Genomic DNA, 27,582 nt, shown 5'->3' on the forward strand with positions numbered 1-27,582 from the left:
CTGGGTCCTCTTGCTCTCATGTACACAGAGTGGTGGTTTCATGCTGGCAAAGGCAAGCCAAGAAGGCCAGAGGGTACTGCTCCCTTCCATCATGCTTCTCATAACACAGGGATGTCACTCGGAGACAAGCAGCCAAATGTCCCTTATTACAGGTCCAGAGCCGTGGCTCAGATGTTATGCCCATGGAGAGAAGCAGCTGTAAAACCAGAGGTCTCCCTTTGAGAAGACTTTATTTGAAACCATCATTGAGAAGCCCAAGTTTAAGGGTGCTGTTGAAAACAATGGAGATGCTTATGGTAAACAATTAACAGAAGGCTGCAACTCAATGAGAGCAACAAGTTAATTCATAGACAACAACTTAAAATCTTAACAGCAAGTACAGGAAAAGGGGATAACTAGGAAAAGTCCTCTCTGGTCTGAAGATCTCAAAGAAAAGTTTCAAAGGCTGGCTCTGCAAACAGGCTTGATTTAATTAGATGAGACCTGGGAACAATTTATGGCTTCATAGCACTGTTGAATGGAGAAGGCACTGGTAACCCACTCCAGTACTCTTGCCTGGAAAATCCCATGGACTGAGCAGCCTGGTAGGCTGCAGCCATTGGGTTCGCTAAGAGTCTGACATGACTGAGCGACTTCAGTTTCACTTTTCACTTTCATGCATTGGAGAAGGAAATGGCAACCCACTCCAGTGTTCTTGCCTGGAGAATCCCAGGGACGGGGGAGCCTGGTGGGCTGCCGTCTACGGGGTCGCACAGAGTCGGACACGACTGAAGTGACTTAGCAGCAACAGCAGCACTGTTGAAAAAAACCAGCCAGCAATTAGTGGAGTCTATTGCCTAGGTGTAATACAAACAGAAGCAAATAGTCTAGCATAGAAATTAGAGAAAAAGACTGTTAAAGAGCCTTGCTAAACCACTACTGCATCAGGATGTCTGAGAATGTACCCAAGACTATATCCTTTGAGGAACAACATCATGGGCTGTAAACTGTGGGAAAAATTAACTTACCTGAAATAGTCAAGTCACTAGGCAAATAAACAAGCAGATAACAGCAAGTGCCAGAGAGGTGGAAAATGGATAGCCAGAATTGCTGTAATAAATGTGGTAGCCTGAAAAAGGGCTCCCAAAGTTATTCAACTCCTAGTGCCTGGAACCTAAAAATATGACTGTAAAAACAGTACATTCTTGGACACACACAGCCTTCCAAGACAGAATGTGAAAGAAAATGAAAATTTGAACAGACCAATTACTAGTAATTAAATTGAACCAGTAATCAAAAATTTCCTGAGAAACAGAAATCCAGGATCATATGCTTCAAGAAGAAATTCAACTAAATATTTAAAGAAAAATTAGTATCCACCATTTGCAAATTATTCCTAAAAATCAAAGATTAGGAAATGCTCTCACTCTCATTCTCTGAGGCCTATAATATCCTGATACCAAAATCAGACAAAGATTCTACAAAAAAGAAAATTCAGGCCAATATTTCTGATGAAAATAGATGCAAAAATTCTTTTTGTTTTTTTCTTTTTTAATATAAATGTATTTATTTTTAATTGGAGGTTAATTACTTTATAATATTGTATTGGTTTTGCCATACATCAACATGAATCCTCCATGGGTATACATGTGTTCCCCATCCTGAACACCCCTCCCACCTCCCTCACTATACCATCCCTCTGGGTCATCCCAGTGCACTAGCCCCAAGCTAGATGCAAAAATTCTTAACAAAATAGTAGCAAACTGAATTCAACAAAACTTGAAAGAATCATGCATCATGATCAAGAGATTTATTTCAGATGTGCAACGATGGTTCACTATCCACAAATCAAGCAAGATGATATACCATGTTAACAGAATAAAGGATAAAAATTACATGACTATGTCAATAGATGCAGAAAAAGATTTTGACGAGATTTAATATTCATGATAAAACTGTCAACATATTTGGTATAAAGAGAGCATGCCTTGAAATAATAGACTATTTGTTACAAATCTACAGCTGACATCATACTAAATGGTAAAAAACTTAATCTTTTTCTCTAAGATCAGTACCAAGACAAGGATGCAACTCTCACCATTTCTATTTAACATAGGACTAGAAGTCCTAGTCTAACTAATCAGATCGGAAAAAGAAATCATTGGCATCCAAGTTGAAAAGAAAGAGGTAAACTGTCTCTAATTACAGACAGCATAATACTCTATATAGAAAATTGTAAAGACACCACCAACAAAACTAATAGAAACAATCAATAAAGTTGATTACAAGAGAAAGTTACAGGACACAAGATTAATATACAGAAATCTGTTGCATTTCTATACATTAATAATAACTATCAGAAAGGGAATTTAAGAAAGCAATCCAATTTCTAGTTGAATCAAAAAGAATCAAAAGTACCTAGGAATAAGTTTAACCAATGAGGTGAAAGACCTGTTCTCTAAAAACTGTAAGACATTGTTGAAAAGAATTTAAGACAATGTAAATTGAAAAAGGAAGCTGAGAGGGCTACAGTAAACAAGAGTCCACGGCTTTTCATTGGCCGAGTCCTTGCCAGGAAATAAGAGGCATCTCTCATCTTCCCTTTGCTCTCCACTATGTCCACAGGTCATGAGAGTTCCCCCCATCTCCCAACTCTGTTTAACTGAGATATCTGTTTAATATTTTTTTATACCTTATAGGACAGAGACAGAAAGATATTTGATTCCCAAAGAGGAAGGTGAGGGAAGCAAGAAGATCTAGTGATTCAAGAAGGAGTCATGAACCAAATAATTTAGTTGGCCTTCAAAAGCTAAAAAAGGCAAGGAAACGGATTATCCCTTAGATCTCAAGAAGGAATCAACTCTTCCAAGACCTTGACTATAGACAGTTAAATGGGTTTAAGAGTTCTTGCTCCCAGAATAAGTTTCTTATAAGTTACCAAGCTCATAGTGAACACTGAGTAAGCTTTGTTGTTCTTGTTCACTTTGCTGCACTTGTAGGGTGGGATGATGCAAGTGTCTGTTGGGGACACACTCTGGTGAGGCAGATCTGAACATTCCTGAGACATCTAACTAATCAGGAGAACAACTTTATTGGAGTTATTTTTTTCTCTGAATTCTTCTCGCTTTTTACCACCTTTGAGTTCAGCATACTGTGGTTGAATATTTATTTTATTTTTGTCCTCTTATCAGCTATTCTGCTAGCTCCAAGTTAGAAGTCTCTAGTGCAGAAGGAAATACAGATTGAGAAAGGAAGATAAAGACCAAAGTTCATAATCTGTAGGGCGGAAAAGTGTCTGTGATTAAAACTGTACCAGTGTAGATAAGAAATAGCCAACATTGCAAATGCCCTGTGGTGGCTTCACCGTGTGACTGTGGCTGAAGGAGGGGCTGAGCCCTGCGGAGGGTTTGTGTAGAGCCTACAGGTGCCTGGGGAGCACTGTGCTGCGCAGCACAGAAGTAAGTGCCTGAGTCTGTGGTCTGCGAAGAGGAAACGTGCAGTGAGCTGCGGCGCTCTGTAGGGATTGTCGTGGCATTTAATCTTCCATCCTGTTTTGTTCCTGAAGGAATGTTAAACAGCTGGATAAGGCGGCCGCTGGGGTTCTGAAGATACCACTGTACATTGGTCACAGAGGCAGAAAAATTGCACCTCAGCGTGCGGCTGGCTCCCTCCTGGAGACTCAGGGCTGGGGGACTCTGCTCCACATCCAGCCCTCGCACACCTGATGAGGAACAGAAACGGTCACAGGAGAGGGTCAGTGTAACTCTGACAAAATCGTGGAAGTGACCCCCCCACAAACACACACACACACACACACACACACACACACACACACACAACTCCCATAGATGATGAGAAGGATAGAAAGTCTGCAGGACTTGTCAGTTCCTCTCTCTCCCTCAACAATACAGCAGCTGCTCAATCCTTCAGATGCCCCTCTGGGGCAGCCCCAACTCACAGCAAACCTGGGCAAACAAAAGCCCCAGCACAGTGCCTGCTAGCCTCTTCATGCTGCTTCCTCTTCTTACTGAGACATTTTCACTGTAAGACACTTCGCTAAACCCTGAGGGAGGGAGTGTCATAAGCTGTTGCGGAAATGTTCCTGCTCCTGCAGCCAGTCAGCGCACCCAACAAGTCCTGCTCAGGCCCTCACTCTGTGACAGGAAGTCCCGCCCTCCCACCTCAGCCAATTCAGAATGGGCTGCAGAGGAGTGGAGGAGAGTGGGAAATAGAAAGGTCATTATTTTAGGACCTGAGGGGCATTTTCTAAGAACATTGCAGTGAAGGCAGACTCTGATTTTGAATTTGTGGAGGATTTTAGGAAAGATAAAACAAAAATTAATTATCTAGCCATAGTTTTAGTCTCAGATGGCATGGATGCAGAAGATTCTTGCATAATGAAATATTTTCTGAGGAGTTCTCAGGATCTTTTTTTTTTTTTTTTTGGCATCTCCTGTGTACAAACCTGTGATTCTGAAGGGTGCTCGCAAATCAGCACAGTATTCATAACAGTCTTGGCTGGAACACTTTACAGTATTAAACAGTTTCATTTTTAAATTATATATATATATATTTATTCTAGATTGAACCTACAAAAAGAGTTATATTATTTTTAATCTCTAGATGGGCACTGAAATTAGAATTTTAAAATTTTTAATTTTTATTAAAACATATAATTTTAAAATAAAAATAAATTTTAAATAAAATTTCAGGTTTAAATACATCATATTTTATTTATTTTGTTATTTTTTAAATTAGAGGATAACTGCTTACATTGTTGTGTTAATTTCTTCCATACAACAATGAGAATCAGTCATGGTTTTATATACAAATATATACCATCCCTCTTGAGCCTCCCTCCTCTTTTCCATCCCAACCCTCTAGTTCCTCACAGAGCACCAGTATGGGCTCCATCTGATATATTGCACCTTCCCACTAGTTACCTATTTTACACTAAATACGTTTTAACTGTTGATTATTGTTATTTGTATTCTGCTTTTTTCCTCTAGCAGGTTTTTTTTTAAAAGAATAATAAGTATTTTTTAAAGTATGAAAATCATTTCTGCTTTTTCTCAGAGTCTATGATTAATAATGGTTCCCTGTATGTGGATTTAGAGGTAAAGGGGATAGAAAATGAGGACTTGTATATTTTCACTGAAGTAAAACTGAAGTGATCTGCAGACTCTCAGATCAGATGGACAGTTCAAGGCTGTTGCAAATGTTGACTAAAGGAACTGTGAGAGACAGTGTAGAAAAATAAAAGTAATAATAATTATTATTGGCCACACAGTGGATATTAGAGAAATAGAATTAGAAGAGAGAAAAGAGGAGAGGGGCAACCAGAGTGGGTCACTTGGAACTTTGCCACAAAAATGTACTTAACCTAGAATGCCCGTTATAGGTGACCACTGGATAAACAAAGCATTTTTCTTCTTCATATTCTATTGTCTGGACATACAAGAAGAGATAAGGAAGTTTACTAGAGGTAGGAATAGTTGCACCTCCACTTCAGGGGGCCCCTTTAGAGCCAGTGATGTGATTGTCAGGCAGGGCACTGACTGGCCTCCAGTTCTTCCTGAAACGTTAGTGCTAAATCAATGAAACCAGGACAAATCTGCCTATACTAAGACAGTGTCTCTATTCAGATTTCAGCCAGAACTGGTTTGTTCTATAGAGGCAGGAGCATGGGATATAATGTTACTATTTCCCTGTGAAGAGCATTCCCAATAGGAGAAAGGTGGTGGAGAACAAGACTGTGCAGAAAGGAAGCTGAGAGCCATATTGTGGAAGATCTTCCCTAAGGAGCCTGAAGGAATGTGCCAGAGTGTGCTGAGTCCTATTACAGGGAAATCTAAGATTGAAAAGATCCCTATTTAAGTAAACTATAGTGACTGTCAGGAAGAAATGATTCCTTGACAATGACTGCTCCTGATGTTGAGCCTGTTCAAATGTATACTTCAGCGAGCTGAGAGATACGGAAGCTCATAGGAGTGAAATGGAACTTATGTTGGAGGTGACATTTCCGGTTTATGCAACATCACCCCCTGGAGGACAGCAATTGGAACAAATCCCATCTTGAGGCTTTTATGCCGTATTTCCTCCCCTTTCTTACCAGGGTTGAATTTCTTCCCATTCTAATTTGATGAGTGTTTTCAGGGGTTCACATATTAAGTTGTTGTTGTTCAGTGACTAAGTTGTGTCCAACACTTTGAAGTGCCACGGACTGCAGCATGCCAGGCCTCCCTGTCCTTCACTATCTCCCAGAGTTTGTTCAAATTCATGTTCATTGAGTCAGTGAAGCCATCCCACTATCTCATCCTCTGTCACCATCTTCTCCTCCTGCCCTCAATCTATCCCAGCATCAGGATCTTTTCCAATAAGCTGGCTCTTCGCATCACATGGCCAAAGTATTGGAGCTTCAGCAGCAGTCTTCCCAAAGAATATTCAGGGTTGATATCCTTTAGGATTGATGGTTTTGATCTCCATGCTGTCCAAGGACTCTCAAGAGTCTTCTCCAGCACCACAACTCAAAAGCATCAATTTTACAATGCTCAGACTTTATGGTCAAACTCTCACATCCATACATGACTACTGGGAAAATGATAGTTTTGACTATATGGATCTTTGTCAGCAAAGTGATATCTCTGCTTTTTAATAGACTGTTGAAGAAGACTCTTGAGAGTCCCTTGGACTGCAAGGAGATCCAACCAGTCCATTCTGAAGGAGATCAGCCCTGGGTGTTCTTTGGAAGGAATGATGAAACTCCAGTACTTTGGCCACCTCGTGTGAAGTGTTGACTCATTGGGAAAGACTGTGATGCTGGGAGGGATTGGGGACAGGAGGAGAAGGGGACGATAGAGGGTGAGATGGCTGGAGGGCATCACTGACTCAATGGACGTGAGTTTGGGTGAACTCTGGGAGATGGTGATGGACAGGGAGGCCTGGCGTGTTGTGATTCATGGGGTCGCAAAGAGTGGGACACGACTGAGCGACTGAACTGAACTGAACTGAACTATATCTTATTATATCTTAGTAGTGAAGATAAATGATTCAATGGGAGAATGTGGCTTAGCTACAAAAGAAAATAACTTCACCCCCAAATGGATAAATGAACTTGCTATAGTCTTTGCAAGATGAGGTTAGAATCTTTTGAGTTAAATGAGGAATTACAGCATTATATTAGCAAGAACTGTGTTGTTCGAAAAGACTCTTGAGAGTCCCTTGGACTGCAAGGAGATCAAGCCAGTCAATCCTAAAGGAAATCAACCCTGAACAATCACTGGAAGGACTGATGCTAAAGCTGAAACTCCAGTAATTTGGCCACTTGATGAGAAGAGCCATTCATTGGGAAAGACCCTGGTGCTTGGAAAGACTGAACACAAAAGGAGAAGGGGGCAGCAGAGGATGAGATGTTTAGATAGCATTACCAAATCAAGGTACGTGAATGTGAGCAAACTCTGGAAGACGGTGGAGGATAGAGGAGCCTGGCATGCTGCAGTCCATGGGGTCACAAAAAGTCAGACACGACTTAGTGACTGAACAGCAACAACAACATTAGCAAGAAGCATAGCTTTACTTTCTTTATTCAAAAATTGTTCAGAGAGTACAGATGGGTGCCAGGTTAACAAAGAGGGTACTGTAGGAGCCTTGTACTATCTAAACTAACTGGAAATATCTTTTCCAGAAAGTGCTTCCCGTATTGTTCTTGGTTAGGGTTGGCCACCAAAGAAATTTGTGAAACATTTGCAAGGTGACTGTGATGAAGCAGCCACAGGTTTCATGTTTTGGAGGTTGGTGCAGGGCTCCAGGGACTGTGGTTGCTCACTCATGTTGCTGCTGATCTGATAGCTCAACTTATTGTTGACTCACAGCTCCTTCACTTCCCACCAAACCTCGTCCTCATCTTCTCTTTGTTTTGGGCCAAGTATGCAGGTAGCATGAAGCCAAATGACACCCACTTCTCCTAAGGTCACCCACTACTATGAGACAGAAGGAGGTGAGACAGAGACAAATTTTAGTGTGCCTTTGTAGTTTCCATTTACCCCATGGCTCTGGTTTGTCCTTATGAGTCATAGTTTGTCCCTGCTTTGGTCTATATCCAACTTTCTTCTTCAAATATTATTCTAGCTGACAAACAATGAGTTCAGTCTCAACATCAGATACCAAGATAACAGTTTCGTATACACTCTTCCACCAGATCTAGCAATTACCTGAGTTCTAATCTTTATAACCAGTTTCTTATTCCACACCACTGCTGGTTCTGCTTCTTTGATTGTACCTTCAGCAACACAAGACTAAGAACAAAGGACTAAGGAAATTATTTTTATGATGGTTCCAAATAACTATACCCAGATTTGTGATGTGAGTGTATTTTAGTGAAACTGTCACTTTTAATTATTTATGGAGCAAGTTTAGACAACTTTATACATGCTCAGTATGATTGATTTAAAGTCAAAAATTCAAGAGGAGAATGTTAACAGTGGAAAATTACTCTGGACATCAAATAACAAGGAAGAAGCTTTTATTTAGAATTAAATTCTATGATCCAGACCACAGATGAAGCAACCACATGGTTACCATTTCTTGCTGGGATCTGCAGGTGTGCATTTCAGCTGGAGTCCTGCAGCAGGGAGGTTCTCTCTTATTAAGCTCTGGGGGTTTTGTTCAGCTTTTCCCATTACTTCAACCACTGTGAGTTCACGGAGAGCACAGAAGTACTTTGCAGTATCTTCCAGCTGTAAGGCTGAAATGGTGAGGCTGATGGACTTATCTGCTTTCTGGAAGTTTACAGAGTAGCGGCCGTCCCTTGCATTCCCATCTTCTGAATACTGACGAATGAGGTAAATCATCTGTCCCCTGGGAAGCTGCTTGAACCAAAAAATGGAGTAGGCGCCCATGTACCAACTTATGTCATACAGACAGTTCAGAGTGACTGACTGCTCCACTTGACGGGTTATGTCTGGCTGGTCTTGAGTAACTTTCTGGGCCGCACCAGATCCTGTGGAAAAAATCAGAAAAGAGAGATGAAGCAGTGAATAAAATAGTGTAGGAATTAGACTCATTTAGGTCTCCAAAATAAAAACTAAACTGAAATCCTAAGATGCTTGCTTTTCCGCAGTCCTCCTTTCCTCCCCAAGTTCTGGTGAATCTCCACATGTCTGTGTGCAGTCCTTTCACCCTGAACACGCGCACCCATGTTTGAGAGCATCCCTACCAGAGAAGGTGAAGGCCAGGAACACCCAGAGCAGACTGGAGAGCGGCATGAGGCATGGATTCCCCTGCACAAATCTGTTTAATTCTGCCTCAAGCTGCGAGTTCAGTGTCTCTAAGTGCCTGAGAGCACATATGCATAGTACCTGGGTTCCTTGTGACTCTCCCCCAAGGCAGGAAGTGGGGTTTGTCATGTAGATCAACACATGGTCTGTGCACAGATAGAAAAAGTCTAGTTCAGTTCAGTCGCTCAGTCCTTTCCGACTCTTTGCTACCCCATGGACTGCAGCATGCCAGGCTTCCCTGTCCATCACCAGCTTGCAGAGTTTACTCAAAGTCATGTCCGTTGAGTCAGTGATGCCATCCAACCATCTCATCCTCTGTCATCCTGTTCTCTTCCTGCCTTCAATCTTCCCCAGCATCAGGGTCTTTTCAAATGAGTCAGTTTTTCGCATCAGGTGGTCAAAGTATTGGAGTTTCAGCTTCAGTATCAGGCCTTTCAATGAATATTCAGGACTGATTTCCTTTAGGAGGGACTAGTTTGATCTCCTTGCCGCCCAAGAGGCTCTCAAGAGTTTTCTCCAATGCTACAGTTCAAAATCAGTCCTTTGGTACTCAGCTTTCTTTATGGCCCAACTCTCACATCCATACATGACTACTGGAAAAACCATAGCTTTAAGTATGACTACCGTCTGGCTCACCACAAACCTTTACTTTGTCTACCTATTTTTCCCTGGTCATTACGTTTGGAAGATCCTGAAAAGGGGCATGAAGAAAGCAATTAATATTAAAGGTTTGAACTGACGAAAACTGAAGATTAAACAAGTTGACATACATCTGTAATTATTCCGTAAAATGATTTTTCCATCGTGTTAAAGATATAATTTCATGTAGCCTATGAAACATTCTTTTAATCTACTGATTAGTCATTCATTAGCCTTTACTTACTTGTCTCCATCCAGAATCTAATGACTGTTTGAAAACATTCACAGATCTTAGGCAATCTTATCCAAAATAATTAATGTATCTTTTTTTATATACTGAGTTCCAGGGCTCTACTCAGATTTTTCAATAAATAAAATTACTTCAACATAAAATGATTTTTTAAAAATCAGTCTATCTGAATTTCAGAGCCTATTCAGTGGTTTGTATTTAAATGAAATTATAACAGGAATAAAATATTCTTTTGAAATCTGATATTGATTCATATGTATTAGACTTTGAGGGGGATCAGGGTAGTCAATCCTGTTACCTCTAAATGTAGAATTGTACTTATTAGATCATGTGTCCTAGAATTATCATGTCATATTTTCTGTCTCATTGGTCCAGAGTATCCAGTCTCACTTGTTAGTCACTCATTATTATTTCTCTTTGTAAAATAAAGTTAAGGTAGACATGCTGGAGTTTTCTCTGATGTAATGCTATAATGCACTCCTATGAAACTTAACATCTACATTGCAAACACTTAGTACCTGTCAACCCCACAGAAGTTGGTGACTGAAGTTTTGTACACTGTTTCATGTTCATGTGGAATGTAGCTGTCAATCTTCCATTTGGTTTCATTGCTGTAATAGATGAATTAATATAAAAGAACCAAAAGCAAATAGACAAGTAGAAAAGAAAATACAGACAAGTTCTAAAACAGTGCCAGTTCACGTAATTTAAGATCAAAGTAACTCATGAATGAGTGAAGCAGAAAGGAAAGGTTGTATTTATCTGAGATAAACACCTTCTGTCCCATTTCACTTCTGAGTGCTGATAGGCAATGAATGCCTGGGCTTGAAATTATTTGTAACTAAGCAGAGGAGATCAGCCCTGGGATTTCTTTGGAAGGAATGATGCTAAAGCTGAAACTGCAGTACTTTGGCCACCTCATGTGAAGTCTTGACTCATTGGAAAAGACTGATGCTGGGAGGGATTGGGGGCAGGAGGAGAAGGGGACGATAGAGGATGAGATGGCTGGATGGCATCACCGACTCGATGGATGTGAGTTTGAGTGAACTCCGGAAGTTGGTGATGGACAGGGAGGCCTGGCATGCTGCGATTCATGGGGTCGCAAAGAGTTGGACACGACTGAGCGACTGAACTCAACTGAAGCAGAGGAGATCATGAATGACCACAGCAGCCTGTGCAGCAGCAGGATATTATAGAATATAGATATATATTGATATAATCATTACATATATTTTAGGAAACTGATCCTGATAAAAATTTTTATCAAAATACAGACCATAATATTACACATCAGTTTTTATATGTGCTCTTTGGTTTTGATATGAAGCTCTATGAAGTTTTATCATGTATATAGGTTCTTATACCACCATTAAAATCATAACACAGAATTGTTCCATTTCTCTAAAGAAACCCTCTTTGCATCCCCTCCTTATCCCTGCCATTCTTTATAACCCTAGTAACTACTGATCCCCTTTTCATCTCTGTATTTTGTCCTTTTGAGAATGTTGTATAAGTAGAATCATATTAGGTATATAATCATAATAATCCAATAAGTGTGATCATACACCATGTCGCCTCTGAGATTGACTTTTTTTTTCATCCAGCATAGCATCCTGAGATCCATGTAGGCTATATTTGTTTAGTGGTTAAGTCCTGTCTGACTCTTTTATGACCCCATATACTGTAGCCCACCAGGCTCCTTTGTCCATGGAATTTCCCAGGCAAAACTACTGGTCTGAGTTGCCATTTCCTTCTCCAGGGAATCTTCCCAACCCAGGGATAAAACCCAGGTCTGCATTTCAGGCAGATTCTTTACCACTGATCCACCTAGGAAGGCCCATCTAGGCTACTAAATGTATCAGTAGTCTGTTTCTTTTAATAGCTATAAAACTGTCACCAACTTATGATATTGATTTTGGTTTTTTGACTCTCCAGTGGTAAGAAAGTGATACACATTCAGTAGAAACCATACTTGGAATTTTTTAATTTGATCTTTTCCCATCCTAGCAACTGCTACTGCTGCTAAGTCGCTTCAGTCGTGTCCGACTCTGTGTGACCCCATAGACGGCAGCACACCAGGCTCCGCCGTCCCTGGGATTCTCCAGGCAAGAACACTGGAGTGGGCTGCCATTTCCTTCTCCAATGCATTAAAGTGAAAAGTGAAAGTGAAGTCGCTCAGTCGTGTCCGACCCTCAGCGACCCCATGGACTGCAGCCTTCCAGGCTCCTCCGCCCATAGGATTTTCCAGGCAAGAGTACTGGAGTGGAGTGCCATTGCCTTCTCCAATCCTAGCAACATGTGGCATAATATTCCCTGGTGACTCTGGGCGGCAGCAGTGAGCTGAGCTCCTGGCCACCCCTGAAATCATGAGGGTAAATAACCGACACACTTACATTCATTCTGTACTCACACAACCATCCTGGTTTTCACTTTCAGTGTGTGTGTGCTAAGTCGCTGCTGTCGTGTCTGACTCTTTGTGACACTCTGGACTGTAGCCCACTGGGCTCCTCTGTCCCTGGAATTCTCTAGGCAAGAATACTGGAGTGGGCTGCCGTGTCCTCCTCCAGGGACTCTTCCCCATCCAGGGATTGAACCTGTGTCTTATATGTCTCCCTCATTGGCAGGCAGGTTCTTTACCACTAGCATCACCCGGGAAGCCCCACTTGCAGTACAGTACTCAATAAATTACATGAGATTTTCAACACTTTTGTATAAAATGGACTTAGTGTTAGATGATTTCTCCCATCTGTAGGCTAATGTAAATGTTGAGCACCTTTAAGGGAGGCTGGGTTAGGTATATTAAATGCATTTGCCATCTATGATATTCTCAATTGAAAATGGTTTATTGAGACACAGCTCTATTGAAAGTTGAGAAAAATCTGTAAATAAGATGTCATTGTACAGATGTATTACACTTGCATTTACCCAGTGAAAGATACCTGGCTGATTTCCAGTTTTGGGTGACCACAGATATAGTTGCCAAGAATATTCAGGTACAGATTTTTGTGTGAATATAAATTTTTCAAGCATAAATACCCAGGAGTGTGCTTTGCTGAGTTGTAAGGTAAGTGAGTATTTAAGCTTATGCAAACTTGGACTTGGACTGTTTTCCAGAATGACTGGACCATTCATCCACCAGCAATGTATGAGTGATCCAATTTCTCTGCATCTTTGCCAGAATTTGGTATTGTCAGTATTTTTAATTTTAGCCTTAAGGATAGATGTAAAGTGGTATTTCTTTGTGGCTTAATTTGCACTTCCCTAACTACTAATAACACTGACCATGTCTGTATATGCTTATTTCCTCACTACATAGCTCTTTAGTAAAGTGTCTGAATCTTTTGCCCAGGTTTCAACTGGATTGTTTGTTTCTTCCTGCTGAGTTTAGAACAGTTCACTGTATTCTAAATAGTTTTTTGATGAAAATGTATTTTGCAAATATTTCCTGCCATTCTGTGGTTTATCTTTTTCCTTCTCTTAATAGTGTCTTTCACAGAGCAAACATTTCTAATTTTGATGAAATCTAAGTTATTTATGTTGTAGGGATTGTGTTTTGGTGTCATGTCAAAAATCTTTTTGTCTAACCATAGATCATGAAGATATTCTCTTATATTTTTCCTAAAAGATTTAATATTACATGTTATAGTTGGATGTATAGTTCATTTTGAGACTGTACACAATTTTTTGTACAAGATGTGATATTTAGGTCAATTTTCAATTATTTCCCAAGAATATGCAATCATTCCAACCTCATTTGCTCATAAGACTATGTTGTTACCTCTATTGAACTGTCTTTGCATTTGTCAAAAAATAAATTTTCCTGTGTGGATCTACTTCTATACATTTACTCAGGGACATAAACTTGTTGATGATATTCTTTCATTATATTTATAACATTACAGAGCTTGTAGAAGGGTTCTCTTTTTATTACTTATATTTATATTAATAATTTGTCTTTTTTCTTTTTTCCTTGATAATTACACCTAGGAATATATCAACTTTATAAATCATTAAACAAAATTAAATTTGTATTTCATGGTTATCGCCATAGTTTTATTTATATTTCACCAATTAAACATTTCATTATTACATCTTTCATTTTAGGTTGGGTTTAATTTGCTCTTCTATCATTTTTTGCTGAGTCTTCATAACAGTTTTCAACATCTTTCTTTAGTAATATAAGTACTTAAAAAGATAAATTTCCTTCTATGTATTATTTGAGCTCCATCTCATGCATATTTATATAATGTGCTCTCACACTATTTACTTTCAAAATATTTTCTACTAGCCATTGTAATTGTTTCTTTAACCTAGAGTTATTTTAAAGTTAGTGCATGTAACCCAAATTTTTGGAGTTTCTAGAGATATCTCTTTGCATTTGATTTTCTATATCATTTCCTTCTTGGTCAAAGAATAAATTCTGTATATTTCAGTTTTATTAAATATATTAAGATTGTTATGCACACGCTGATGCGTGTGTGTTTGTATGTATGTGTTTCATCTACACAGCAGGGTGTGGCTGGAGCCTCGGCTGCAGGTTTGAGTACAGGCTGCAGGTGCCTGGGGAGCACTGTGCTGCGCAGCACAGAAGTAAGTGCCCGAGTCTGTGGTCTGTGAAGAGGAAATGTGCAGTGAGCTGCGGCGTTCTGCAGGGACTGTGGTGGCCTTTAATCTTCCATCCTGCTTTGTCCCTGAAGGAATGTAAAACAGCTGTATGAGGTGGCCCCCAGAGTTCTGAAGATACCAATTCACACTCTGTGGGGAAGTGGAAAAATTACACTGAAGCGTGTAGCTGGCTCCCTCCTGGAGACTCAGGGCTGGGGGACTCTGCTCCACATCCACCCCTCGCACACCTGATGAGGAAAGAGAAACAGTCACTGGTGAGGGTCACTGTAACTCCTACTAAACCCTGAAAGTGCCCTCCCCATCCCCATAGATGACGAGAAGGATAAAAAGTCTGCAGGACTTGTCAGCTCCTCTCCCTCTCTCAACAATAGAGCAGCGTCTCATTCCTTCAGATCCCCTGTGGGGCAGCCCCAACTCACAGCAAACCTGGGCAAACAAAAGCCCCAGCACAGCGCCTGCTAGCCTCTCCATGATGCTCCCTCTTATTGGGACATTTTCACTGCAAGACACTTAACAAAACCCCGAGGGAGTGAGTGTCCTAAGTCGTTCCTGCTCAGCAGCCAATCAGCTCACCCAGCAAATCCTGCTCAGGGGACACTGACAGGACGCCCCACCCCCACCGCAACCAACTCAGAACGTGCTGGCCAGGGGTAGAGTAGGAAATAGAAAGATCATTATTTTATGACTTAAGGGATACTTTCTGAGAACATTTAGGAGAAGGCAGACTCTGATTTGGAACTGGGGGGAATTTTAGGGAAAAGAAAGCAAGAATTAACTGTATAGCCCCGTCTTCCTCTCACATGGCATGGATGCGGTAGATTCTTCCATAATGAAATGCTTTTTCCCAGAAGTGCTGAGGATGCAGCTTTTGCTTCTCTTATGCTCTCTCTTGTGGTTCTGAAGGGTGCTCATGAATCAGCACAGTATCAGAAGTTTCTCCTATTGGCTGGAATACTTTGCTGTATTAAACGGTATTTTTAAATGTATTTTGTAATTGGAGGATAATTGCTTTGCAATGTTGTGTTGGCTTCTGCCATACAATGATGTGAATCAGCCAGAAGTATACATACGTCCCCTCCCTTTGAAACTTCCCCCCACCCCTCTAGGTTGTCACAGAGCAGCGTTTTGAGCTCCCTGAATCATACAGCAACTTCCCACTAGCTATCTCTTTTGCATATGGTAATATATGTTCCAATGCTATTCTCAATTCATCCCACCCTCTCGTTCCCCTACTGTGGCCAAAGTCTGTTCTCTATGTCTGCATCTCTATTTTTGTCCTGCGAATAGGGTCCATCAACAGATGAACGGATAGAAAAGTTGTAGTACGTATATACAGTGGAACATTACTCAGCCATAAAAAAAAACACGTTTGAGACAGTTCTAGTGAGGTGGATGAAACTAGAGCTTGTTAAACAAAATGAAGTAAGTCAGAAAGAGAAAAACAAATATCGCATATTAATGCATTCATATGGATTCTGTAAAAATGGTACCGATTACTTTAAAAGTTATACATATTTTTTTTAGACTAGGGCTGCATAAAGAGCAATATTAGTTATCTTAACCACTAGCTGGACATTGAAAATTGAATTGTAATAGTTTTATTTTTATTAAAACATCTATAATTTTAATTTTTAAATAAATTACTTTAAAATTCCTATTGTAAATACATTTTTTAAACTGTTGCTTACTAGTTTTCTATTCTACTTGTTAATTTTACTAAGTGATTTTAGAGAAAAATAAATATTTTTGAAACCATATGAAGATAATTTTAGTTTGTGCCCTTATCTCAGACTCCATAAATAATATCGATTCTCTGTCAGTAGATTTGGGGGTAAAAGGGATGGAAGATGAGGACCTGTATATTTTCCCTGCAGTGAAAGTGAAGTGATCTTCAGGCACTAACATTCAGATGGACAGTTCAACGATGCTTCAGTAGTAGCAACACGTAAGCCTAATTGCTCCTAATTGCATGTGGGATCTTAGTTTTCCAGCCAGGGATTGAATCTGTGTCCCCTGCATTGGCAGGCAGATTCTTTACCACTGAGCCACCAGGGTAAGCCCCACATGCTGTTTGCATGCCTGCATGGTAAGTCTCTTCAGTCATGTCCAACTCTTTGCAACTCTAGGGTCTGTAGTCCACCAGGCTCTTGTGTCCATGGGATTCCCCAGGCAAGAACACTGGAGTGGGCTGCCGTGCCCTCCTCCAGGGGAACTTCCAAACCCTAGGATCAAACCCTTGTCTCTCTCCTGCAGCTTCTGCAGCAGGCAGATTGTTTACTGCTGAGCCAAAGGGCTGCTTAGGGAATATCAAAAATGATGAAAATTCTTTATAGAAGCAGGGTTTCCAGACTTGCCTAGAAAGTGAAAAATTATTATTCGCTTAATTTTTGTTTCTTTCAAAAAACTTCTTCATGGGAAATATGAATGTCCTAGACTAGCAACAATAACATTTCGGATTTTTCTCAGAGAAAGAGTAGTTTATTTCTGGTAAGTGGAACAACTATAACACATCCGAGTCTGGACTTGGCCCTGGATCCAAATGAAAGAAGCCTTTGGTACAAGGAGAATTATTTGTATGTTTCCCACTTCTTATGTTTGGACTAGCACACTAAAACCAAAATTTTATTGACATGAGGAGGAGCCACAACAAATTATTAACACCTCTTTACTTTATTGCTATGCTAAAATTATGATTCTGACATTCCTCAAAATTCTTCTCAGCTACATCAGTAAACTAAGTGCTTATTCTTTGTCCTCTTTCTCTTCTTTTCTTTAGCCACCTTCCTCCCTTCTCCTTCCCTTCATTTTCCTCATCTCTCACTGCTCTCTGACTCTCCTTCTAGATGACTCTAGATTTGCTCTCGTGACTGCTCTCCCTGCTGTGTCCCCCCTTCTTCCCACCAGAGATGCTGCACAGGTGCAGCCCCGTCTGTCCCAGTGTGCCTCTCTCAGGACGCAGTAGTATTCAGCGGCGTCTCCCAGGGTGACCTGGGGCAGGACCAGGGTGCTGGACTTTCTCTCTGGAGCTATGGTCAGAGAGGCCATGCTGCTTTTCACTGTGCCTCATAAGCCATGAATGACATACTGTGGACTCTGATGGGGATTTTGCCGATACCAATGTATATATTCATCTCCACCAATGGTAGAGTGGTTACAAGGCAGGTTTACATTTTCTCCTTCAGCACAATCCATGGAGTTGGGCTGTGTGGTCTTAGCATCAATCACAGTCCCTAGAAGGGTCAAGAAAATAAAATTAGCCCCTGACCACAAATCAGTGTAATTCTGTGGATCAAGCATATAACATTCCTATAACTGTCTGGACCTACCCCCTATTCCACTGTTTTTATCTATGTCCTGCAAAATATCACTGATGTTTATATAGAGACCAAAGACACATGTCAAGAATCTGAGACTCTATAGCCTTTATCTCATGGGTCCTTTGCTCAGTAAACCCAGGGATTTCTTACAAACTGGTTACTGCTAAGTGCTCTTCTGGGATCGTGGCTATGATTTAACCTATCATGTAGAAGTTTGTGCTCCCTAGCAAATGCATAGATCAGATCTCAATTCCATCGTTATAATGCTAAATAGAGCTCAGGGAGAGTAGAGAGCAAATAACACTTCATGGCCCTTTGACCTCAAGTCATCCCTTGTAGACACAGAACACTTACCCAAGGTCAGAAACACGGTCACTACAGTCACCAGCCTCATACTTCAAGGACAAACCAGGGTCATGGGCTCAGAGCTCAGACTTGTGTCTGCTCCTAGGCTTGTTTCCACAAAACAGAAAGAACTGCTGCTGGTGGAGACTTGGAACCAGAGCAGGCATCAGTGTGTTGTTGCCAGGATCTGCCAGCCAATGATCAAGCAGCTCCTTGTCTAGGTCTTCCTCCCCTGTTTTAGTCATGTCCTCCAAAGAAGGAGAGTCATCCCCAACTCACACGGTGTCTGCTGCCACCCTCTGTGAAGTTTAAAGTCTGGCTCCGTAAAAGGAACACCAATCACAATGATACGTCTTTCTAGAGTCATTGTTCTATCATTTGGTTCCTTAAAGAAATTGGCTGGTGTTCTATGAAGCGTATGGAAAACATTAATTAATACCAGAAAACTGTACTAAGCTCTCTGTTGTAAGGAGATGAAAATTTCCATTCACATTCCAGAAAATGTATGTGAAATCCAGAGCAGGCAGTGATGTTCTCTGGAGGACAGAAAATATTAATAACGCTGAGACTAAAGCTATACAACCTGGAGTTCTGGGCTCCTGTAAAGGTCCTTGGAATCATGTGTCTACCACCATCTAGGTAAACATTTCTCAATGCATCTGTTCTTGATATAGTAACTGATGACTCAGATGGTGTTCACCTCATTCTTCTTGAGGAGTGATCTTTAATCCTCGTGTTCTCTATGCCCTTGCTTGTAGGTGCTGTGCACCAAGGATGCTGAAGCAGAGAGAAAAGACAGGAAGGAATGCAAACAAAGTCGAGGCGGTGTGTAGGGTGGATGTAAGTAGTAGAAAAGGTCAGGGGAAGGGATAAAAGCATAAGTAATAGGGAAGGGAAAAGATAATCAGAGGAGGGAAACAGAGAAAGTAGTGTTCAGGAAGGTACATGGAAAGGGCTTAGGTTGTTCGGCTAAGATGCCCAGAATCCTTGACCACAGACACTCAGCCAGGGATTATAAAGTACAAGCTGTCAAAAGAGAATAACATCTTCCCAATGTTGGGATGTTGGGACCACTGTAAAGTCTCTGTCAGGGAAGATCACTCATTCCAGCTCCACTGACCACAAAGGGTGGTTCCATCTGAATCCTTCCTTCATCACCTTTCTATTCTCATCAACTCAAAAACAGCCTCAGTCCTCCATTCTAGTCTCTGCAAATGGCAAGATAGGTGGTCTATAAACCCAACAACCATCTCCTCCCTCAAAACTGTACTATGTGTAATATATCACGTGTCACCTGTTATGTAAAGGAACACTATGGGTGGTGGAAAAGTTATGCTCAAATATGGATAGCATATATTTTTTGTATGTAATATAGGAAATATATTAAAACACTGAAAGGTGTGTTGGGATAAATACCTTTTCAAATAAAAGCATGCAAAGCTGTAGCTTTTAAATGTAGAGACAGCCTGCTCAGAAATGTCTAAATTGATGATGGGAAACATCAGAAGCTAATATCATGAAATGCCCTGAATTAGAGATGCAGCCTTTAGAGGGAATGGCTTCTGTTGGGACTGTGGATGGAATCTACCAAAACATTTTGATCTTACTCTTCCTTACTTTTTCTTTCTTTTTTTTCCTGGAACTCTTTCAGAAATAAAAGTGATTTTGTAGTTCAGCATAAAGGTATTCTAACCACAGGGTAACTTGTTCTTTTTAACATGAAAATGAATGTTTAAACATTCAAAGAAGAGGGAGAGAGAATGGAACTATGTCATTTTTCCTTTTTCTTTGGCACATCAATGGAAAATACGTTTCCCTTTCCTTCTCCCAGAAAAGACAGCTGTTTTCAGTTGAAGCGGCCCCCTCCAGTGACTGAGTCAATGAACTGCGGAAGTAAACCCAGGCCAAAAGTCCACTGGTATGGCTCAATGGTCGGAGAAGGCAATGGCACCCCACTCCGGTGTTCTTGCCTGGAGAATCCCAGGGACAGAGGAGCCTGGTGGGCTGCCGTCTATGGGGTCACACAGAGTCAGACATGACTGAAGCGACTTAGCAGCAGCAGCAGCAGCAGCAGCAGCATGGCTCAGTGGTAGAGTCTGCCTGCCAGTGGAGAAGATGCAGGAGATGCAGGTTTAGCCTCTGAGTCGGGAAGATCCCCTGGAGGAGGAAATGGCAATGCACTCCAGTATTCTTGCCTGAGCAATGCCATGGACAGAGCAGCCTGGCAGTCTACAGCAGTTCATGGGGTCTCAAAAAGTTAGACACAACTGAGCACTAGAGCACTATAATATAATCTTTTATTGTCTTCTCCGATACAGTCACTAAACACGAATATAAATTTTATTTCTAGATACTAATGAAATCATTATAAAGTGAAATTTAAATTTCATTTATTAAATACATAAGAATTAATTTAACACAAGGTATACCGTCTGGCACCCCACTCCAGTACTCTTGCCTGGCAAATCCCATGGACAGAGGAGCCTGGTAGGCTGCAGTCCATGGGGTTGCTGAAGGTCAGACACGACTGAGAGACTTCACTTTCACTTTTCACTTTCATGCATTGGAAAAGAAAATGGCAACCCACTCCAGTGTTCTTACCTGGAGAATCCCAGGGATGGCAGAGCCTGGTGGGCTGCCATCTATGGGGTCACATAGAGTCGGACATGACTGAAACGACTTAGCAGCAGTAGCATACAGTCCTCTACCAAAAAAAAAAAAAAAAGACAGTATCTACATAAAAGGGGATAACATAAGACTCCATATGTCAAGATGTAACTTGTCCCAAATGAATCCATAAATTCAACACAAGCCCAGCCTAACTACTAGCAATGATTTTTGGTACACGTTGAGAAGCTAATTCTATGTTTGGTGGAAATTCAAAGACCTAAAATAAACCTTGAAAAAGAAGAAAGTTTGAATTGCATTTCCAGATATCAAAATGTATATGAAGCCCCAGTAACTAGGACAGAATGTTCTGTTGGAAAGAGAATAAAATAAAGATGAGTAAGCAGGATCAAATCAAAAAATAGGTTCATATGTATATATCACCAATTGATTTTCTCCAAAGGGGTCTATGCAGTTCTATGGGGAAAAAGATGGTCTTTCTGGGATAACAGCTAGTCATGTCGGATTCTTTGTGATGCTATGAACTGTAGCTCGTCAGCCTCCTCTGTCCATGTGATTTTCCAGGCAAGAATACTGGAGTGGGTTTCCATCCCCTTTTCCAAGGGATCTTCCTGACCCAGGGATTGAACCCAGTTCTCCTACATTGCAGGCAGACTCTTTACTGTCTCAGCCACCTGGGAAGCCCCCACTTGTGCTGCTACCACACAAACACTAGAATGTGCTCTTAGTGATATCTTATTGTGGTTTTAATTGCATTTCTGGCAACTGGCCATTTGCATCTTTTGAAAGTACCTTGACTCCTTCCTCATAACAAAAAAATTAACTCTAGGTGGATACAAGATCTAAACGTGATCAATGAAACTATAAAACTTCCTAAAAATACAAGAGAATTTCTTTATAAGTTTGACAGCTTAGATTCCTTCAAAAGCACACATACAAACCCAATCAGAAAAGGAAAAATATTAAATTTCACTCTTTCAAAATTAAATATATCTGTTTCCCAAACACACCACCTAGAGAATGAAAACACAAGTTATAGACTGGGTTAAAACATCTGTGTTATGTATATCTGATAAGGGCTTCCCAGGTGGCTTAGTGGGTAAAGAATCTGCCTGAAATTCAGGAGATGCAGGAGACATGGGTTCAACCCTGTCTTGGGAAGAGACCCTGGAGGAGGGCATGGCAACCCACTCCAGTATTCTTGCCTGGAGAATCCCCCTGGACACAGAAGCCTGGCAGGCTACAGTCCATAGCGTGGCAAAGAGTAGGATATGACTGAAATGGACTGAGCACGTATGCATGCACATATCTGATAAACAACTTGAATACAGAATAACAAACATGCCTATACATTTTAAAATGATTAAAAAAATAATCTACAACCTAAAAATACATAAGCAAAGCGATATTTCTCAAAGAAATCACCCAAATGGCGATTAAGCTTAGGAAAATGTGTTCAACACCATTCAGTGCAGTTCAGTTCAGTTCAGTCACTCAGTCATGTTCGACTCTTTGTGACCCCATGAATCGCAGCTCGCCAGGCCTCCCTGTCCATCACCAACTCCCAGAGTTCACTCAAACTCATGTCCATCGAGTCGGTGATGCCATCCAGCCATCTCATCCTCTGTCATCCCCTTCTCCTCCTGCCCTCAATCCCTCCCAGCATCAGTGTCTTTTCCAATGAGTCAACTCTTTGCATGAGGTGGCCAAAATATCGGAGTTTCAGCTTTAGCATCAGTCCTTCCAAGGACACCCAGGACTGATCTCCTTTAGGATGGACTGGTTGGACCTCCTTGCAGTCCAAGGGACTCTCAAGAGTCTTCTCCAGCATCAAAGTTCAAAAGCATCAATTCTTCTGCACTCAGTTTTATTCACAGTCCAACTATCACATCCATAAACGACAACTGGAAAAACCATAGCCTTGACTAGACGGACCTTTGTTGGCAACATAATGTCTCTGCTTTTGAATGTGCTATCTAGGTTGGTCATGACTTTCCTTCCAAGGAGTAAGCGTCTTTTAATTTCATGGCTGCAGTCACCATCTGCAGTGATTTGGGAGCCCAGAAAAATAAAATTTGACACTGTTTCCACTGTTTCCCATCTATTTCTCATGAAGTGATGGGACCAGATGCCATGATCCTCGTTTTCTGAATGTTGAGCTTTAAGCCAACTTTTTCACTCTCCACTTTCACTTTCATCAAGAGGCTTTTTAGTTCCTCTTCACTTTTTGCCATAAGGGTGGTGTCATCTGCATATCTGAGGTTATTGATATTTCTGCCGGCAATCTTGATTCCAGTTGTGCTTCCTCCAGCCCAGCGTTTCTCATGATGTACTCTGCAGATAAGTTAAATAAGCAGGGTGACAATATACAGCCTTGACGTACTCCTTTTCCTATTTGGAACCAATCTGTTGTTCCATGTCCAGTTCTAGCTGTTTCTTCCTGACCTGCATATAGCTTTCTCAAGAGGCAGGTTAGATGGTCTGGTATTCCCATCTCTTTCAGAATTTTCCACAGTTTATGAAAATGGCAATCCACTCCAGTACTATTGCCTGGAAAGTCTCATGAACAGAGGAGTCTGTTAGGCTACAGTCCACAAGGTCGCAAGGAGTTGGACACGACTGAGCGACTTCATGTCACACAGTCAAAGGCTTTGGCATAGTCAATAAAGCAGAAATAGATGTTTTTCTGAAACTCTCTTGCTTTTTCGATGATTGAGGGGATGTCAACACCATTACTCATCAACAAATGTAAATTAAATCCACCTTGTGCTCCTTCCCTCCTCCCTGAGTCACTCAGTTTTGTCCAACTCTTTGCAAACTTGTGGACTCTAGTTTGCCAGGCTCCTCTGTTCATGGAATCCTCCAGGTAAGAATACTGGAGTGGCTTGTCATTCCCTTCTCCAGAGGATCTTCCAGACCCAGGATCTAACTCAAGTCTCCCACACTGCAGGCAGAACCGTCTCAGCTACCTGGGAAGCCCCCACCTTGTGCTGCTACCACACAAACTCTAGACTGTGCTCTCAGTGATATCTTATTGTGGTTTTAATTGTATTTCTCCAATGATTTATGATGTTGAATATATTTTTATATGCTTATTTGCTATCTGTATACTTCTTTCATGAAATAGCTCTTTCCCCATGATCTAAGTGAAATGTTTGCCTTATTTAAATACTGTTTAGCTTTCAGAGTTATTTATATATTCTAGATACTACTTCCTTGTGGAATATATGGTTTCCAAATAATAGTTTTTCACAGTTGGGAGCTTATCTTTTCATGCTCTTACAGTTGCTTTGCAGGGCAAAAGATCTTAATTTTGAAGTCTAGTTTGTCATTAAAAAAAAAAATTATAGACTGTTGTTTTGTTGTCAAGTACAAAGGCTCTTGGCCCATACACACATCAAACTTTTGTCCCGTATTTTTTCCTAAAATTTTTTATAATTTAACATTTTACATTTAAGTCTGTGATCCATTTTAAAGAATCTATGTATGAAGTATGAGACCTGAATCAAGGTTAATTTTTCCTGCCAATGGATTTCAACTTTCTCCAACACTATCTGTTGAAAGGGTTATCCTTCTTCTATCAAATTTATTTGGCACTTTGCCAGGAAAGGTCAGTTGGGTATATTTGTGCAGATCTATTTATGGGTTCTCTGTTCATTTCCACTGAACTGTGTGTTTATCCCTGCACCAGTACCAAATAACCCGATGACTCTAGCCTGAAATCAGATTGACCGATTGTCCTGATTTATTTCTTCAAGATTTTAAAAAGTATTCCAGAGTCTCTCCTTATTCATATAAATTTTAGAATAATCTTGCCTGTATTTGTTTTTTAAAATCCTGATGGATTTTAACAGGAGTTTTATAACATGTGTATATAAATCTGGATAGACATGTCATGTTTACTGCTTTGAAATTTCCAGTTTGCAAACTCATGATGTCTCGTCATCTGTCTTCTTTAATTTCTTTCTTCAGTGTTTTGTAGTTTTCAGCTTAAAATTTCTGTACATGTTTTCTGTACAAAAAAGACCACTCAGGGTCTTTTTTCGAGTCATTGTAAATGGTATTATACTTTTAATTTCGAGGTCCACATATCCATCACTAATATATAGAAATACAGTTGATTACATACATTTATCTTATTTCCTATGGTGTTGCTGAACTCAATAGGTCTGAGAGTTTTGGGGGATATGTTCTTTGAGATTTTCTATATAGATAATCATATTGCCTGGCAGTTTCACTTCTTTTCTGGTCCAAGACTGTCTTTACATCTACTTTCTGTATTGCACTGGCTCTGACATCTAGCTCTGTGCTGAAGGAGAGAGATGAGAGTGGATGTGCGTGCCTTGTTCCCAGTCTTAGGGAAACATATACAGTCCTTTGTTAGTAAGCATACTGCTAGCTACGGAGGAACTTCCCCACTATGCCCATGTTCCTCAAAGTCTTCACCATAGTTGACTGTTGAATTTTGGCAAAAGTTTATTCTACATAGATTAATATGATGTAATTTTTCTTTTTTATCCTGTTAATATGGTGAATTTCATCAACTGATTTTCAATTTGAAGTCATTTGCATCCTTGAAAAAATCCATTTGTGCTTGGTATAGTACTCTTTTTATATAGATGAATTTTACTTGCTAATATTTTTAAGAAACTTCATGTCTATATTCATGAAATATGTTTCTTTGCAGTTCTGTTATAATCTTTGTTTGATTTTAATTTCAGGGTAACACTAGCTTCACAAAATGAGTGAGGGATTCTTTTCTTCTTTTTTTTTTCCTGGAAGAAATAGTGCATAATTCATGCTAACACTTCAAAAGATTGGTAGAATTATCTAGTAACACTGTCTGAGTCCAGGGATTTTTTTAAATTAAAAATTCAATTTCTTCATAGATATCGTGACTTCAGCTTTCTCTGGCCCCTGCCCTGAGGAGAGATGAAGAGGAGCGACCCCTGGAGCCCACAGTGAGGTTTGGGGACAGACAGCAGGTGCTTCCAGAGCACTGTGCCCTGCACAGAAGTAGGTTCCTGCATCTGAGAGCTGGGCAGCCGCGAGGTGCAGGGAGCCGTGCTTTCTGGTCTCTCCAAGCCGACCTGTCAGTCTCTGCTCCGTCTTCACTTCTCCACCCTTAGCTAGTATCATCAAGAGGACAGGACTTCCCCCAGGCCTCTGCTTATACCACTGTAAGTTGGGTAAAGTGCTTGAGGAATTGCAGTACGTGGTGAAGTTCTCTCCTTCTTGTAGAAACAAGAATTGAGGAATTTGACTTATCTGTTGTGCGTTCACTTCTGTTGAGAAAACGGTGAGAAGTATCAGAGAAGGTCTAATCACATGTCTATCCTCTCAGCCCCAACGGTCTCTCTCATTCTTCTTGTGTATTTTTCTCCTTTCCATGTCTCCCTGCACAATTCCCTCCGTCTTTCCACTTTTTAGTTTCTGAGTTTGTCTCAACATCCTCCTCTCTATCAGAAAATCTCACTTCTACAGTTTCCTGCAGATCATATTCCACTGTGCAGAATTCTCTGGAAGCAATCAGGGAAACCCCAAACTCACGTGGTATTTGCATCCATAAGATCAACACTGGTGCTATGAGCAGCATTTCCCTCTTCTCCCTCGTCAGGAAGAGTTGCTGAATCTGCCTGCTCCTAAAGGGTTTCCCTTGTAAAAGCTTTTCCAGCCCCACACACCTTTCTGTGGTCTACACGGCCTTTTGCAAAGAAAACAGAAAGGAGTGACTGCCCTTTGAGACAGCCAATCAGACTTACCCCTATTTCACTCACACATCTTAAAAAGCAGGGCGGGTTTGCGGATGCTGCCCCCGTGTGGCTGGATCTAAAATTGGTGCCTGGGCTTCTGCACAATTTGACCCAGGATCTCTGAGGGGAGCAAGGAGGCTAGTGTAGCCCCCACAAAGTGTTTGAGTGGGACACCAGGTGTCAGTGCTCCAGCTTTCATTCTTGCTGCATCCACTGTGCTGGAACCTGATTCTCTAGGAGTGAAAATAGAAACATTTAGATAAAGCATTCACCAAGGGGTGACATTCGGGTAAAGATGTAAGGGACGTTCAGAGATACACCGTGTAGGTGTTTTGGGTAATAGCGCCACAGTAGAGACGGCAAAGGCAAGGGACACAAGTCTTGATATAGAAACATGTTTAGAGTGTTTAAGTAATAATATCTCTTCTTTCTCTGTAGCCACTTATTCTTCCTAGAACACTATTGCATAAGAAACTTGCTAAAGCATTCAGCTGAATATTCATTGGAAAGACTGATTCTGAAGCTGAAGCTTTGCCGGGGTCCAGCCCTGGTGGATCCAGGATGATTCGAAGGTGGGGACGGAGTCGGCGTCCTTGGAAAAATACATATTTAATTACAGATATAGTGAGAGATTAGAAACGGATAGTGTAGTAGGAAGATTAGTGGAGAAAAAGAGGCTGAATAACTTGGATTACGTGGAATAGCATCCATGCTCCAGATGGGAATTCAGCCAGAAAAACAGGGAGCAAGAAAGAAGCGACATGGGGGAA

General features: G+C 40.8%; 1 protein-coding gene and 2 gene segments (V, D, J or C); all 3 read right to left on the bottom strand.

Annotated features, from left to right (window-relative positions):
* Positions 1-1,774: 1,774 nt before the first annotated feature.
* Positions 1,775-4,008, bottom strand: LOC114115582 (T cell receptor alpha variable 22-like). The segment is given in 2 exon segments: positions 1,775-3,700; positions 3,938-4,008. Coding segments are annotated over 2 exon segments (504 nt in total).
* A 4,475-nt stretch (positions 4,009-8,483) lies between these two features.
* LOC101103880 (T cell receptor delta variable 1) lies at positions 8,484-9,326 on the bottom strand. Its single transcript, XM_015105144.3, has 2 exons — positions 9,194-9,326; positions 8,484-8,977 (listed from the first exon to the last, which is right to left on the bottom strand). The coding sequence occupies exons 1-2, from the start codon at positions 9,240-9,242 to the stop codon at positions 8,553-8,555; spliced, it is 474 nt and encodes a 157-aa protein (XP_014960630.3). The 5' UTR covers positions 9,243-9,326; the 3' UTR covers positions 8,484-8,552.
* A 4,635-nt stretch (positions 9,327-13,961) lies between these two features.
* On the bottom strand, positions 13,962-15,256 carry LOC101103630 (T cell receptor alpha variable 22-like). The segment is given in 2 exon segments: positions 13,962-14,996; positions 15,189-15,256. Coding segments are annotated over 2 exon segments (408 nt in total).
* Positions 15,257-27,582: the final 12,326 nt, after the last annotated feature.

This window comes from Ovis aries, unplaced genomic scaffold (genome assembly GCF_016772045.2).
Source record: "Ovis aries strain OAR_USU_Benz2616 breed Rambouillet unplaced genomic scaffold, ARS-UI_Ramb_v3.0 scaffold_244, whole genome shotgun sequence".
Lineage (NCBI taxonomy): Eukaryota > Metazoa > Chordata > Mammalia > Artiodactyla > Bovidae > Ovis > Ovis aries.